Here is a 17,917-nt window from a genome sequence, read left to right as displayed (position 1 = left end):
ATCGCAGCGCGCAGTCATAGCGGCTTGGTGCCGGGTATGGTATATGGCCGGCACCCGCAGCGCAGACTGCGTTTGTATTAAACATAAACTATATTCATTGGTGGCACAGTAGCCACGGGAGAGGGACTGTTGAGAAGAACATGGCACAGCGCGTGCCATGTCAGTTTGATGTGAAAGCAGCAGAGCAGCGGAGGGTCTAGGCGCAAATGGCTACAAGACTACAAAGTCTTGTCGCCATTTAGCAAAGTCGCATTTGTGACCATTTTGGTCGCCATCTGGAGCCCTGAACATCCCCCACACTACCCCCATATAGTAGTTTGCCCCCACAGTATTAATTTCTCCACACTGCCCCCATAGTATTAATTTCTCCGCACTAGTAATTTGCCCCCAAGTAGTAGTTTGCTCCCCACTGTTCCTTCAGTAATATTCTTCTGTAACCCCCAGTAATGTCCTCCAAAGTTGGCACACAAAAAAATAAAAAAATAAAAATAAATAAAGCTAATACTTACCTGTGTCCCAGTCGGCGCTCACTCGTAGATGGTAGGCAGGTGCGCCGCGCACACACGTCAGTGTGCTGTGTCCGGGCACAGGCACGCGATGACATCATCACGCCCGCCTGCGCCGGGATTTTACTTCCACATAGGCTTCAGGCCTACTAGGCCTGAAGCCTATAATGATGATTAGGGGGCAGGGAACTATGCGCTCCCGTGTCCTATTGTAGTTTGTGGGCGTTTGGGTCGGCGTTGGGCCCAAGAGCAATGCCGGGCCCGGGGCTACAGACCCAAACGCCCCAATTATAATCCACCACTGATTATGGGGTTATATTGAACATAACTACCATTGTTCCAAGTGAGACAAACCCTTTATTGCCAGATTTATCAAATGTCTCATGTTGTTTGATACATTTGTGTTATCCTTAAACCTAACATTTTTGTCTAGAAAAGATACTCCAGTTTCCTACTCCACCCTCCTACTGAAGTGAGACTGTGACCTTTTTTGCGACTCAAAAAAAAAAAGCGTTAATGATAAATCTGAATTAACATAGCTTACCACACTCGCTTTTGCGCCCACATTTCAAAACTGAATCGAGTGGTTTAAAAATGCAAAAAGTTTTTAAAAAATTGTGTGAGTCCAAAAAGTAATAAAAGACCCTATATTTAGACTTTTTGAAATGGAATAATAAATCGGGTCCATAGTATCCAACTCCTTTAAAACTCCTATTCTTTACATTATTTTATGTATACCATAGATCCGTTTATTTTTATGTATACTTGCATGCTATTCAGACCTTTTGTCTGAAAATAGCTTGGTACATGTACGGATATTACAAGGCTAAATATTTGTCTATGATATTTTTGTTGTTTTACATATATTATTCAATGTGATTTCCATACACTGTATTCTATAAAGACATAATACATGTGTAGTGCAATTTATGAAATAGGCAAGGATTATATGGATAATAAAGTGTATAAGTATAAAAATGTGTAATAATGTTTGTGTAAAAGTATACAAATACAAAATGTGATTCTTTTTTACAATATATGCTGTACATTCTGAAGAGGAAATTAGAAAAGTAAACCAAAATCTACCAAGCTAGACAATGTGTCTTTTGTATAAATAAATAAAAACATTGCAGTTGAGTTAATCAGTCAGTGTGGTACTGCAATGCAAATGTTATATTTTTAGTTGATCCAATGTGACATGACCTATGGTGCTTGTTCCTATTTCGACCTGCTAATCATGCTCTCAGAATAAAGGCCACACTCACAGTTCATCATAATGGACAAAGGTTCTCTATGTTAAAGGGGTTTCCCAAGATTATAATACTGATGACCAAATATCTGATCGGTGGGGGTCCAACACCTGGGACCCTGGCCGATCAGCGCTTTAAGAAGGCATGTGCTCCTGTGAGCGCTGTAGTGTTCTCTCTGCTTTTCCTAGGCCAGTGACGTCACGTCCATCACTCATGTGGCCTAGATGCAGCTCAGCCCCATCCAAGTGAATGGTGCTGAGCTGCAATACCAATCATAGCCTCTATACTATGTACGGCATTGTGCTTGGTGAGCTGTGAGAATACAGTGGCACTCACAGAAGCACCGGTGCCTTCTCAAAACAGCTGATCCCCACCGATCAGATTCTGATGACCTAAAGGTCATCCGTACAAAAAACTTAAAAAAACATTTTTTAAACATTTTTCCAAATTAAGAAGATGGTATTAGGCAAATATTTCAGTTGGGTGCAAATGGTAGTATGGTTCCCAAAGTATATTCAACAGAAAAACATTTTTTCCCACAAATATGTAAATATATAAACGTGACCCAAACATATGGTATGATGCACAGCAAAGTTAGTAGCAAAAAAAAAATCCCTTGCATTTAAAGAAGCACTATATATATATTTTTTTTCTTCTCTGGCACTTTAGAAAGGTACTCAATTGTCACAGATGTGGTGTGGGAGGGAAACTCCACACTGAGCGCAGGAGGAAAGAGGATAGGAACTAGGCATGGAAACTAGGGAAAAGGAGAAGGTCACCTCCTAGAACAACCCTAACTCAAGTCCCGACTAACTATCAGTATGAACTGACCTTGATGGTAGGAAAGCTCATACACAGGAACCTAGAGCCCGAACTTCCCTTGTAGGGCCCTGGTATAGTGACGGGACTTTAGACAACCTATTCCTCCACCAGAAGGATGAACAGGAGTCTCCCTCAGGCCTAGATACAAAAGACATGGAAATACTACAAACAAAATACAAATAGGAAAGATGACACTTAACTTCACGTGGAGCAAAGGCAGCGCCAGGAGCTTAACCAAGATCCAACAACCAGCTAGCCCGGAGTCCAAAAATTGAAGCTATAAACTGCAGTAAGCCGTAATAAATGGGGGAAGTTAAATGACCAAACCAACAACACCTGCCAGAGGTGTGGTCATTACCAATACAACACAGACACAAATGATCCACAAGGAACCAGACTTTTTCCAGTCTCTCTGATCTCCTGGCACCTGTCACAGGAGTGTCTGTGACAGTACCCCCCCTTCTACGGGTGACCTCCGGGCACCCAGGACCGACCTTATCCGGGTGAGACTTGTGAAAGACTTTCACCAAGCGACTGGCATTCATGTCGGATGCTGGTACCCACATCCTCTCTTCTGGCCCATAACCCTTCAATGTTGACAAGATACTGAAGAGATCCATGGAGAACTCGAGAGTCGATTATCTTGGCGTTCTGAAATTCCAAACTACCGTCCACCATGACAGTACAGGATTAATGATGGCAGTGATCTTATATGGACTAATAAATCTTGGACCCAACTACCAAGAAGGTACCTTCAACTTAAAATGTTTCTTGTGGACAGCCACACAGAATCAACCACTCTTAGGTCCGGACCACTCACACGTTTCCTGTCAACCACACGTTTATACTTGTTGCCCATATTCTTCAAATTATTTAGAATTTTTCGCCATATTGATGACAATGATGATGAAAAACATTCTTCCTCCAGGATACCAGAAGTAACAGAACCAGAAAATGTGCTGCAGATGAAACCCATATGCCCCAAAAAACGGCGACTCGCCAGTGGACTCCTGACTACGATTATTTATGGCAAACTCTGCCAAAGACAAAAAGGAAGACCACTCCTCCTTGAGCTCAGATACAAAACATCTCAAGTACTGTAAGTCTCCAGACTCTGATTAGTGCGCTCCGTCTGTGCGTTCGACTGAGGATGAAAAGCTGAAAAAAAGGACAGTTGTATCCCCAGTCAAGTACGGAACGCTTCTAGGGGGGTTCACCTAAGAGTTCACCTCCTAGAAACAACCCTAATCCAAGTCCTGACTAATTATCAGTATGAACTGACCTTGATGGTAGGAAAGTTCATACACCTGAACCTAGGGCCCTAACACACCCTGTAGGGCCCTGGTATAGTGACAGGACTTGAGACAACTTATTTCTCCACCAGAAGGATGAACAGGAGACTCACTCAGGCCTAGATACAAAAGAAAGGGAAATAGAACAAGAAAGTTGAGTGTCATCTTCCCTATTTGTATTTACAAATAGGGAAGACTACAATTAACTCCACGTGGAGCAAAGGCAGTGCCAGGAACTCAACCAAGATCCAATGACCAGCTAGCCCAGAGTCCAGAATCTGAAGCTATAAACTGCACCCCCAAAATAGGGTAAGCTGTAATAAATAATGGAAGTTAAATGACCAAAACAACAACTCCTGCCAGAGTTGTGGTCATTACCAAAACAAGACACCAAAAATCCACAAGGAACCATTCAGATTAACCCATGTGTTGCCAGTCTCTCTGATCTCCTGACACCTGTCCGTGACATCAGTATAAAGTGTAGTGAATGTAGTCTTCTTAATGGTGACTGTGTCTGTGAGTTATCCCCTCCCTTCTTATCTTAGCTGTCATGTGGCTGACACTGACTCTCCACCTGACACAGCATCTATTAACAGATAATATAGGACCAAAAGATTTTGACACGCATGCACTAACAGGAAGTCCCTTTCTCCATTCATTCTTATGAGACTGACATCAAGGCTCTCATAGGAGAGAATAGAGAAACTGACTTCCTGTTCACAGAAATGAAGCTGTGTCAGCTAGAAAGTTAGTGTGTCAGTCACATGACACAGCCAAGATGCAGAAGAGAGTGGTGGCTCACAGATACAGTCACCGCTGAGAAGACTACGTTCACTACAATTGTAGTATCTTTCTAACTGGCCAGATAATACAAATATTTGTGGGAATGCTTCTTAAATATGGGGACTTGAGGAGGAAATATAATCGAAGAAGTATAAGGCTACTTTCACACTGGTGTTTTGGTTTCTGTTTGTGAGATTCGTTTCAGGGCTCTCACAAGTGGCCCAAAATGGATCAGTTAAGCCCCAATGCATTGTGAATGGATAAGGATCCGTTCAGAATGCATCACTTTGGCTGCGTTTGGTCTCCGTTGCGTTTTTTAGGCAGTCACTAAAACGCAGCTTGCAGCGTTTTGGTGTCCGCCTGATGATGCGGAGCTAAACAGAATCCGTCCGGACTTAAAATGTAAGTCCATGGGGAAGGATCTGTTTTTCACTGACACAATATGGTGCAATTGAAAACGGATCTGTCCCTCATTGACTTTCAATGTAAGTCAAGACGGATCCGTTTTTGTGACTTTTTTTGAATGAATAATGCAAACTGATCCGTTATGAACGGATACAAGCGTTTGCATTATCGGTGTGGATCCATCTGTGCAGATACAAGACAGATCCGCACTGAACGCCAGTGTGAAATTAGCCTAAAGCCTGTTCACATAATTGGGGTCATTTATCAAACTGGTGTAAAGTAGAACTGGTATAGTTGTCCATAGCAACTAATCAGATTCCACCTTTCATTTTTAAAAGGAGCTGTCTAAAATTAAAAGTGGAATCTGGTTGCTATGGGCAACTAAGCCAGTTCTATGTTACACCAGTTTGATAAATGACCACAAATGTTTTTTGGGTCTGCTTTACATGTGTTTTCCACATGGAATCTGTGCCAAAAATGCCCCTGAAATGCCTCTCATTCATTTCAATAGCAGAAAAAAAAACTTGTTTTTCCCCACTCTGAAAAAAAAAAAAAACTGTGTGGAAAAAAGAAGCAGTAAGCTCTATCTTGAAGCGCAATCTGTGCTGATTCTCCCATTAAAGTGAAAGGGAAGGTACAAAAAATGCATCAAAATGGCGCCAAAAATCATCTTGGATTCCGTACTCATCTTTTTTAGTGCATTTACAAAATCCTTCTCCTAACAGTTATGAAAATTAATGACACTGTTAATTCAACAAAGCAGAAGAAGCCTAGAGATATAGGTAAATATCAAGTGGCCTAGCCAGAATAATAGGTAAACAGAAGGCTTGGACTGCCCCAAGTGGAACAGGTGAATCCCCCGGTGGGCCCTGAGCCACGTTGGGCCCTAGCCCTCCAACCTCTGCCCAAGTGGCACATGACACAGCACAATGCATGGGCTACATTCAGATAGATAGAGTACAGAATCTCAACCAACCTATATCCAATTGAAACACTGTAAAGAACAAAGAGCACCACACCCCCGTGTGAACTCTGCTAGACCAGTGATCACCGGGGACTATAACTTACCGGAGGAGGTTGGGCTAGACATGCACAACGGCAGTAGTTATGTGAACTTAGTCTAGAAGCAGCTCCCTTCTACAGCATGATCTTGAAATCACCTGATCACAGTAATTATAAAAAAGAAATCAGTGACAAGGCTAAAATATTCCACGATTTAGTTACACAATAAGATCTATTGGTATTATGACTAGACACGTTGCCTGCTATGTTGGGACTGAGAAAGGAACTAGATGCCAATCACATGAAGAAGACTTAACTTTAATAATTTCATAGTTTGTGCAGCTGGTACCATTTTGGCACAACACTGCCACTGTACCTTGGCTGGCCTCAGGAATGGTTATTCAAAACAAGCCTTATTGCAATGCTGGCAATTATAACACAGAAAGGGCAGGTCTCTAATTGTGAACTATCTGTGCCACAAAACAACAGCTTTTTCACGCCAAAAGGTTGTGTTTTTGAAACCACCCTAAGATGAGAAGCTCTGTTGAATCATATCTGTTCCTGGGCTAGTCCAGTCATGTCATCCTAGTGCCCAGCTACTTTCTATTTTAATATTTGCTTTGCTCTGGTAAAGTTTTACATAGATGAGCAATGTATTCTTTATACATTGTACACTACAAAGCCACATCTCTAATGACACTAAACATAGTGGAACATGTATTAGGCAATGGTGTCGGCTGAATATTGTCTCTGAACTTGTAATCTTCCTCCTCCCTGCAAGCATTCAGATTCCACATTGTGGCAATATCACAGATGAGCCCCCATATGAGATTCAATGTGCTTTACCTAAAGGAAAAGTTTTGTAGAGCAGTTACATGTAGAAAGCAAATTTGATGCAGAAATGATTGTTCTTATAAATATTGGCCTTACTTGTAAGTAAAGTTACAGGTACAGTATTATTAGTCTGGTCAAAGAGGATTTATAATCAGTGCTGTTTGTGGATTGAGGATAGTTACTGGGCACCCTGCCTTCCTCAGATACCAGATGCCAGTTCTGGCACAAAATGCGTTGTATGAGCCCCTTTTACGATTCTTATTTTATTTATTTATTTCAAAATAAACAAAAAACCTAAGAAAATGTTTTATATCCTTTGTGGGCTATCCTTGATTCAGGAACAGCATCAATTCCAAGTCTGTCCTCTTTGACCAGACCAATGAATGTCATACTAGGACTACAGTCATATGATCTGAAAGGACTTGTCAACCAGTTCTCTAAAGGGCAATCCCCTTTAAAAAATGCATATCGGAGTTGTGCCTACCAGCATAAATCAAATAGGGAAGTGCAGCTAGCGCAGATATGAGTTGTCTTTATTTTTGGCTGTATCACATGTGGTACACTTTCCATTTTTTTCACAAGTTTCTTCGCAGGTACAGTATTAGATCTGAACATAAAACTAAAAAACAATTGTATTTCTTAGTATTCAAAAGAGAAGATGTCACCTCTCCTAAAATGTCTGTTTTAGTACATACTGTGGGGATTTACTCTGATAGACAGGCTAGCTGACGCAGTACAGAGGCAACTACAAAGTCTTTAACTTAAACAGTTCAGTGTTTTATTCACACATAGGGAAAAACAAAAAGTAATGATTTGGAGTCTTGGTGTTCACACCATAAAAAGTCCACAGAACAAAAGCCTTCACCTGGTCAGCATTTTTTCCACCCGCAGTCCACAGCAGGCTTTAGGGCCTGTTTCCCAGCAGGCGTCTCTCAGCCCTTTAGCACGGCACAAGTTCTCAGTTCCAAAAACACAGAGACTGACAGCACTCCACTGTCAGATGGAGGATAATCCACACCCAGCTGAGACTGTTGGCTGGGTTTTATATAGGCCAATAAAGACCCGGCCTGGAGCTTTGGGAGGAGCCACCCACCCAGCACTTTGGCTATTTGGCTACTCCCAGTAAGAGCCGGCTTGGATCGGCTTTACAGCCACACTGACTACAAACGGTGTCAACCAGCACTAGCTGCCGCTGACACTTAACCACCTCAGCTCCCCTAGCTTAAACCCCCTTAAGGACCAGACCACTTTTTACAATTCTGCACTACACTACTTTCACGGTTTATTGCTCGGTCATACAACTTACCACCCAAATTAATTTTAGCTCCTTTTCTTCTCACTAATAGAGCTTTCATTTGGTGGTATTTCATTGCGGCTGACATTTTTAGTTTTTTGTTATTAATCAAAATTTACCAATTTTTTTGCAAAAAAATGACATTTTTCACTTTCAGTTGTAAAATTTTTCAAATAAAACTAAATTTCTATATACATTTTTCTCTAAATTTATTGTTCTACATGTCTTTGATAAAAAAAATGCAATACATGTATTTTTATTGGTTTGCGCAAAATTTATAGCGTTTACAAACTATGGTACAAAAATGTGAATTTCCGCATTTTGAAGCAGCTCTGACTTTTCGAGCACCTGTCATGTTTCCTGAGGTTCTACAATGCCCAGACAGTAGAAACACCCCACAAATGAACCCATTTCGGAAAGTAGACACCCTAAGGTATTCACTGATGGGCATAGTGAGTTCATAGAAGTTTTTATTTTTTGTCACAGTTAGCGGAAAATGATGATTTTTTTTATTTTTTTCTTACAAAGTCTCATATTCCACTAACTTGTGACAAAAAAATTAAAACTTCCATGAACTCACTATGCCCATCACGAAATACCTTAGGGTGTCTTCTTTCCAAAATGGGGTCACTTGTTGTGTATTTATACTGCCCTGGCATTTTAGGGGCCCTAATGCATGAGAAGTAGTTTAAAATCCAAATGTGCAAAAAATGCCCTGTAAAATCCTAAAGGTGCGCTTTAGAATTTGGGTCCCTTTGCCCACCTAGGCTGCAAAAAAGTGTCACACATGTGGCATCGCCGTACTCAGGAGAAGTAGGGCAATGTGTTTTGGAATGTCTTTTTACATATACCCATGCTGGGTGAGAAAAATATCTCTCTAAAATACAACTTTTCCCATTTTTTTATACAAAGTTGTCATTTGACAGAGATATTTCTCTCACCCAGCATGGGTATATGTAAAAATACACCCCAAAACACATTGCCCAACTTCTCCTGAGTACGGCAATACCACATGGTTGACACTTTTTTGCAGCCTAGGTGTGCGAAGGGGCCCAAATTCCTTTCAGGAGGGCATTTTTAGACATTTGGATCCCAGACTTCTTCTCACGCTTTAGGGCCCCTAAAATGCCAGGACAGTATAAATACCCCACATGTGACCCCATTTTGGAAAGAAGACACCCCAAGGTATTCAATGAGGGGCATGGAGAGTTCATAGAAGATTTTTTTTTGGCACAAGTTAGCGGAAATTGTTTTTTTTTTTTTAGTTTTCTCTCACAAAGTCTCCCTTTCCGCTAACTTGGGACAAAAAGTTCAACCTTTCATGGACTCAATATGCCCTTCAGCGAATACCTTGGGGTGTCTTCTTTTCAAAATTGGGTCATTTGTGGGGTGTTTGTACTGCCCTGGCATTTGAGGGTCTCCACAATCATTACACGTATGGCCAGCATTAGGAGTTTCTGCTATTCTCCTTATATTGAGCATACGGGTAATGAGATTATTTTTTTCCGTTCAGCCTCTGGGCTGAAAGAAAACATGAACGGTACAGATTTCTTCATTCGCATCGATCAATGTGGATGAAAAAAATCTCTGCCAAAAAAAAAAGAAGGGAAAAGTCGTCTGCCAGGACATAGGAGCTCCGCCCAACATCCAAACCCACTCAGTCCGTATGCCCTGGCAAACCCGATTTCTCCATTCACATCAATCGATGTGGATGAATAAATCATTGCCGGGATTTATTTTTGATTTTTTTTAATATACAAAGTGTTTGCCAAAGCATATGAACACCGCCCCTCAGCTCATAAGCCTCAGCAAACGTATCTTTTTTACTGCAGAGGAGAAATCTCGTCTTGCAGCGCCGCATACACCGACTTTTGTGTAATCTGACAGCAGCGCAATGCTTTATTGAACTTTTGGAACAGAACATTAACTTTTTTGCTTACCAGTGATTTTTTTTTTACCTTTATAGGACAAACCACTCCTTCCCCATGAGACAATGTGCAAAGCGCAAATCGCCCAGAGATGTGGCGAAGTACATTATACACTTTGTCCCAGGTGAAAGGAGAGGTTTGCAGCAGCTGTGAGTGAAAGGGCCCTGAGAGCCCTGTGTGCCTGTCCTGTGTCACGCAATGCCTATGCTAATAGTGTACCTGTGTGTTGTACTTCCGGAAACACTCCCCTAAGCATAGGGCAGGGTGGTCAGGGCAGTCAGGACAGAAATAGCGGGTGTCACGCCTTATTCCACTCCTGCAACAGACACAACATCTTTTTTGGGGTGGCGCTTGGGTTGAGGTACCAGCAACGATATTGGGGAAATGTTGCTCATGTAGACGGCTCACTACACTGGTGGATGGGACCACGGAACCTCCTGGATACAGGAGGTTCTCGATGATCTCTTCCTGAAATTTGAGGAAGGATCCTGTTCTCCCAGCCTTACTGTAGAGAACAAAACTATTGTACATAGCCAATTGAATTAAATATACAGACACCGTCTGGTGCGGCAGGACACTAAATAAGGAGCCAACATCTGGTCATTGAAGTCCACCCCTCCCATGAGCAAATTATAGTCGTGGACCGAGAGGGGCTTTTCAATGACACTGGTTGCTCGTTCTATTTGGATTGTCGTGTCTGCGTGAATAGAGGAGAGCATGTAAACGTCACGCTTGTCTCTCCATTTCACCGCAAGCAGTTCTCCGGTACACAAGGCAGCCCTCTCCCCCCTTGCAAGACGGGTGGTAACGAGCCGTTGGGGGAAGCCCCGGCGACTAGGTCGCGCGGTGCCACAGCAGCCAATCTGTTCTAGAAACAAATGCCTGAAGAGGGGCACACTTGTGTAGAAATTGGGTGACACCAAGTCCCAGACTGTCTTCCCACTGCTCCCCAGGTAGTCAGGGCAACCGACCGGCTCCAGGGTCTGATCTTTACCCTCATAGACTCCAAATTTGTGCGTATAGCGTGTGGCCCTTTCAAAGAGCTTATACAATTTGACCCCATACCGGGCGCGCTTTCTTGGGATGTATTGTTTGAAGCCAAGGCGCCCGGTAAAATGTATCAGGGACTCGTCTATGCAGATGTTTTGCTCAGGGGTATACAAATCTGCAAATTTGGTGTTAAGGTGGTCTATGAGGGTCCGAAGTTTGTGGAGCCGGTCAAAAGCTGGGTGGCCTATGGGACGAGAGGTGCTGTTGTCACTAAAGTGCAGGAAACGCAGGATGGTCTCAAATCGTGTCCTGGCAGCAGAGAGCATGGGCATGTGATGAATTGGGTTCGTGGACCAATATGACCACAATTCATGTTTTTTTATCAGGCCCATTTTGAGGAGAAGGCCCAGAAAAGTTTTAAATTCGGAAACTTGGACTGGTTTCCACCGGAAAGACTGGGCATAACAGCTTCCCGGGTTGTTGGCTATCAATTGAGTGGCATACCAATTTGTTTCTGCCACGACTAAGTCCAAGAGCTCCGCAGTCTAGAACACCTCAAAAAACCCCAGTGCTGATCCAATCTGAGCTGTCTCAACCCAAACTCCAGACTGGGCAGTGAAAGGGGGAACTACAAGTGCGGCTGAAGTTGGGGGCTGCCAATCAGGGTTTGCCAGCACCTCAGGGACTCTAGGGGCTCTACGGGCCTGTCTGTGTGGTGGCTGCAACGGGGGAACTAATGCACATGCTACCGTACCAGCTTCAACTGCCCTTCTGGTGCTCGCCACTTCACCATGTTCTACGGCAGTGCTGGTACTAGGTCCAGGATGGGCTGCGCTGCTGGTGTATGCCTCACCACATAATCCGACAGCGCCAGCCCCACTCTGCTGCCCTTGAAGCGGCTCCTGCGCAACCTGTGGTCTAGCAACACAGGGCCGGGTACGCCTGGTGGTATCAGGGACCTCAACCTTCTCTTCCGAACTTTGGGTCAGACTGCCACTGCTTTCTACAGGTTCGTATTCTGACCCGCTGGATTCGTCAGATGAGGGTTTCCAGCTCTCATCCGACTGGGTCAGAAGCCTGTAGGCCTCTTCAGAAGAATACCCCTTACTTGCCATTTGGTCAACTAAATTTAGGGGGTATTCCCTGAGACTACCCAAAAAAGAGGCTAGTGAAGTACAGGAAGCCGCTGCGATTGATAAAAAATATCAAAACTGATTTTTTTTTCATCGCCGCAGCGCTTGTGAAGTGATTGTGCAGTGATGAAAATAATAATAATTTTTTTGTCACTGCGGCGGGGAAGGCGTGGGTGAACGCACGTGTGGGCGACCGATCAGGCCTGATCGGGAAAACACAGCGTTTTGGGTGGAGTGCAAGCTAAGGTGACACTAATACTATTATAGAGCTGACTGTGATCAGTTCTGATCACTTACAGATACTATAAAAGTACCAATGCTGGTTAGCGATACACTAATTAGCGAATCAGTGACTGCGGTGCGGTGGGCTGGGCGCTAACTACCTACCAAAGGGGCCTAAACAAACCTAAAACCTAACAGCCAATACTGGTTAAAAAAAATAAAAGGGACAGTTTACACTGATCACTTTTTTCCCTTTCACTAGTGATTGACAGGGGTGATCAAGGGGTTAATTGGGGTGATGGGGGTGATCTGCGGCTAAATGTGTTGTGTCTTGTGTACTTACAGTGATCTGTGCTCCTCTGCTGGGACCAACTGACAAAAAGGACCAGCAGAGGAGCACAGAAGCCATTTAACACATTATATTTATAAATATAATGTGTTAACTAGCTTGTGATTCGATTTTTTTGAAAGTCACCAGCCTGCCAGCGATTATCATTGGCTGGTAGGCTGGTCACGAACCCCCCCTTTCAACTTTTGCTGGCCCGCAATGCGCATGCGGGCTATGCGCGTCATCCCGCATCTCCCGAGATGACGCGCCGAAGCGTGAAGGAGGAATGAATCGACCGCATCCGGAACGAAATCCTGCGTTAGGCAGTCCGGAGGAGGTTAAAAAAAAACGGCTCTTACCTCACCGAGGCCAGGAATCTCGGTGACACATACCTTCCAATGACTGCCCCTTGCACCTTCCTACAATACAAACATTTCCCATGAACTAAGTGATGCAATAAATTGACAATTGGGCATGGCCATACCTGTTCTGAAAGTGGTGTTTTCCTAGAGTGCACTGATTAGAAGTGTAAAACCTCTTTCACACGGCCGTTGCGGAAACACCCGCAATTTTTCCGCGCGAGTGCAAAACATTGTCATGCGTTTTGCACTCGTGTGAGAAAAATCCTGCATGTTTGGTACCCAAACCTGAACTTCTTCACAGAAGTTCAGGCTTGGGATCGTTATTCTGTAGATTGTATTATTTTCCCTTATAACATGGCTATAAGGGAAAATAATAGCATTCTGTATACAGAATGCATAGTAAAATAGCGCTGGAGGGGTTCAAAAAAATAAAAAAATTATTTAACTCACCTTAGTCCACTTGTTCGCGTAGCCGGCATCTCCTTCTGTCTTCATCTTAGCTTTGTGTAGCAACAAGGACCTTTGGTGACGTCACAGTCATCACATGATCCATCACCATGGTAAAAGATCATGTGATGAATCATGTGATGACTGTGACATCACCAAAGGTCCTTGTTGCTACACACAGCTAATAGCAAGACAGAAGGAGATGACGGCTACGCGAACAAGTGGACTAAGGTGAGTTAAATTATTATTATTTTTTTTATCCCTCCGGCGCTATTTTACTATGCATTCTGTATTCAGAATGCTATTATTTTCCCTTATAACCATGTTATAAGGGAAAATAATAATGATCGGGTCTCCATCCCGATCGTCTCCTAGCAACCGTGCGTGAACATCGCACCGCATCCGCACCGCATCTGTTTGCGGATGCTTGCGATTTTTACGCAACCCCATTCATTTCTATGGGGCCTGTGTTACGTGAAAAACACAGATTATAGAGCATACTGCGATTTTCACGCAACGCACAAGTGATGCGTGAAAATCACAGCTCATGTGAACAGCCCCATATAAATGAATGGGTCGGTATTCAGTGCGGGTGCAATGCGTTCAACTCACGCATCGCATCCGCGCGGAATACTCGCCCGTGTGAAAGGGGCCTAAGAGTACTGACATGCTTATTTGACAAGGGGAATGGCAACATTCAGCTGTCAGTTTATTGATACATGACCATGATAAATAAGGTATAACACACTAGAGAGTTTTGAGAAAATATGCTTCACAGCTCTTATTTTATGGGCAATACAGATAATATATTATCTGTTGTATACTAGGTTAAAAAAAACTGCCAGTATATTGTTTTAAAGTAGTAAAAGAAAAACGAGAAAAGTATGATTTGTATTGTATAATGTGTAATTTATCAAAACTATAACTATATACTAATTTATCAAAACTATAAAAAAAATTATTTTACAATTTCACCCCCACAGGTTGAACATCAGTATTCACACAGATTTACAGTAACAGTCCTAAAAGCAACAAATGTTACCAAAGGAACTTTTGGTGACATGCGTAAGTAATATTTGTTAAGTAATCTGTACTTCAGCTTCTAGCTCCATTTACAATAGGCACCGCTGTGCGCTAAGTGTTTTACAATGAGTATGCTTATTTATACTTGCTATTATTAATCAGCACGTTCTGTCATTAAAGGGGTAATCCCTGCAGGGACTGTGAGGGCAATTACCCCTGCGTCTATGATTATGGGTTCCAAATTCATATAGTGTAATGTGCACAGAGAAGGCTGATACATACAATGGTTGTAACCAGTAATCTGCTTTATTATAACATTAGCACATAATCTTATATCATAATTATTGGTAGACGCCCAATAGCCATGTGTCACATAAACCACAAAAAGACAGAAGAAATGAAACCTTTAGCAGAAAGAGGATCTTAAACTTAGAACAGCAGAAACTAGCATTTATACAAATAGAACAGGAGGGGGGAGGTTGTCTGCTGAATTCTTCCCCCAGCGTGCCTGCAAAGAGCTGACACTTGTCTAACATTTAATAACCTCTAATTGAACTCTGGTTCAGATAGATATAGGATATACAAGATGGAGTTCTATCTCTCACAATTCCCCCATTTTGAGAAATCTGTGAACTGTTACCGCCTAAAAGTACTTCAGAACAAGCTAATCCTATTCTGCCCTAAGGATTCCCTTCAGGGGGAACAGTACCACTGATACTCTCAATAATATCGATATTGTTTCCCCTTCTTACAAACTTTAATAATAAACATATCTATGTCGGAATGGGGTATTATAAAGGTTGCAGGAGTAAGCTGGGCAATTATACATTAACCAGTGACATTTCTGAGCAACCATTAGTATGCCTTATGCCCACAGACCAGGAATATATCTTCTGGGACTGCAACCATTGTACTATTAGACAACTGAGTTATCAATTTGGCCAGTCGGACACCTTCTGCCAGTTCTGGTCCCTTTTCCTGACCCTCTGATGAGTTAGAGGTCATTCCAGCAATTAAATCAACTAAAGTACGGTTGCTGCAGGCCAGATTCTTACCCTTTACAGGATCTATACCAACACCAGTCATTGCAGCCGAATTTGCCATGAGGACTAAGAGACATACCTTTCGACCGTATTTGCAAACAACAGTGTGTCCAACTTGGAAAGCATGACACATTGCACCCACATGTTCTCATTCCAGGGGGTAGAGCTATAATCAGCTGGTGGCCCTAATCTGTTTACTATGAACCAGGGGGGCTCAGCCCATCCTGCAACGGGTAAGGGTATCTCCCTGGTTTTAATTTGGACTTAACCTGCTTCATGCCTGTGAAAAAGATAGTAGAGTTTGCTAGTTCAGTCAATTCAGATAAACTGAGGGGCATGGAAAAATAGGGCATTCTGGCTGAACTCACAGGACTGTGAGTACAGATCCAACAGTCTGTCACTTTTCATTCATTCCTTCAAACAGCAGCTGATGGTTCTGTATCAAAGCATTGTTACATTCATCATTCAGTGGACGAAACACTGCTGACACGCTCAGGGTCAGAGCCACTGTCAGCAGAAGGACCTTCTTCCTGTGTTTCCAAGACTTTCTTGCAGTAAAAAGCGTGTATCCAGTTGGGTTTTCCTTCAACCTTTACAGCGGTGTGTGTGGTCAACAGTTCTTGAAATGGACCATTGAATCTTGGAACTAGTCCTTTTCTCACATGTCTTTTTATCACCACCCAGTCTCTGGGCTGCAAGTTGTGAGTTCCTTATATTAAATCAGGATCTGGAAATGAAGTAAACACCTGTTTATGCGTGTATTCTAGTCTTTTTGTGAGGGCCCGTATGTAACTGGTCAGACTGTTATTATTCATCTGCAGCTGCTGAAGAAAGTACAATGTTAACCGGGGGCACTTCCAAACAGGATCTCAAATGGGGACAACCCTGTCCTCTTGTTTGGGGTAGTCCTTACTGAATATAGAGCCAGAGGCAAGCACTCTGTCCAGGGCCTCTGGATCTCCCACATGGCCTTTTATCCATTCAAACGCTCAACTCGGAAAGCGTGGATCACCCCTAATGCCTGCATAACTTCCCTCATCACTTCAACTGCGAAATGAGAACCTCTATCTGACTCAATAGCTTCAGGAACACCATACCTGCATATCAGTTCACTGACCAGTTTCTTTGCCGTATTCTTGGCATTTGCTTTGGCTATTGGGAAGGCTTCCGGACAACCTGAAAAGAGATCAACACACACATGAGAACAAATTCATACACTCCTACCTTTGGTAGTTGTATATAGTCTATCTGCAATCTCTGAAATGGGTAAAGTGGCCTGGGGGGGGGTGCTTGCTTGGAGTCTTCACCACTTGACTGGGGTTATTCAGTGCACAGAGAAAACCCTGGAGCAATCCACTTACCATGGCACCTTTCGATAGGTGAGTGGGCCCGTGGGCCCCCTGAGCCATCATAGGATAGAAGGCTCTGGGTAGGCATATTTTTCCTGACACTTCCCAGACTCCCTGCCCATTCAGCACTGCTCCTCTCCAGGAGGTCTTTTCTCCTTCATCTGCCCCTGAAGACAGTTTAATCAACACATCTTCAGACATGTGGTGAGGCTCCAGGACGCCGACAGGGATTACCTCAGGTTTCCAAGGCTTCACTGCTGCCTCTTTTGCAGCCCCATCTGCCCTGTTGTTGCCCCTAGCCTCACAGGTTTGTTGTTTGGTATGTGCCTTAACCTTGACAATGGCTACTTGCTCTGGAAGCAATAGTGAGTTCATTAGTTCAAACACTGAGTCTTTGTTTTTAATGGGCTGACCTGCAGAGGTTAGAAAGTCTCTAGGCCGCCATATGGGTCCATAGTCATGTGCAATACCAAAACCATACCTAGAATCTGTATAGATGTTCACCTTCTTCCCCTGAGCCAATTTACATGCCTCCTGCGCAGACATGTGCGGAGGGGAGTGGTTCAGCAATGGCTACCTGATGCTGTGTGACCACTGCATATCCAGTGTGGAACCGGCCATCCTCTCCCATATTCCTGCTTCCATCTACAAAACACTCAAAATTAGGGTTATTAAGAGGTTTTTCATGAGAAAATCCAGAAGTTTCTTGTTGCATCAACTGTATACAATCATGAGAAGCATTTTCAGATAAATCAGACAAAAGGCTACCTGTGCTACCCTCCCCCATTTCTGAATCTGTAATTGGTAACAAAATAGCAGGATTCAGAATAGTACATCTTTTGAAAGAAATTAGGAGTGCACATTGGAGTCTGAGTTGTCTAGCCATAGAAATATGGTTTGGTTG

General features: G+C 43.1%; 1 protein-coding gene across 1 annotated transcript in view; it reads left to right on the top strand.

The window, feature by feature from the left end:
* Nucleotides 1-17,917, top strand: part of PLA2G4A (phospholipase A2 group IVA) — a 244,534-nt gene that overhangs the window by 59,730 nt on the left and 166,887 nt on the right. The window contains 1 exon segment of the mRNA XM_044301970.1: nt 14,582-14,663. Coding sequence (XP_044157905.1) covers nt 14,582-14,663 — 82 coding nt within the window.

Source organism: Bufo gargarizans, chromosome 7, assembly GCF_014858855.1.
Source record: "Bufo gargarizans isolate SCDJY-AF-19 chromosome 7, ASM1485885v1, whole genome shotgun sequence".
NCBI classification, from domain to species: Eukaryota; Metazoa; Chordata; class Amphibia; order Anura; family Bufonidae; genus Bufo; species Bufo gargarizans.
The sequence above is the reverse complement of the archived record's forward strand: the minus strand, read 5'-3'. Positions and strand labels throughout refer to the sequence as shown.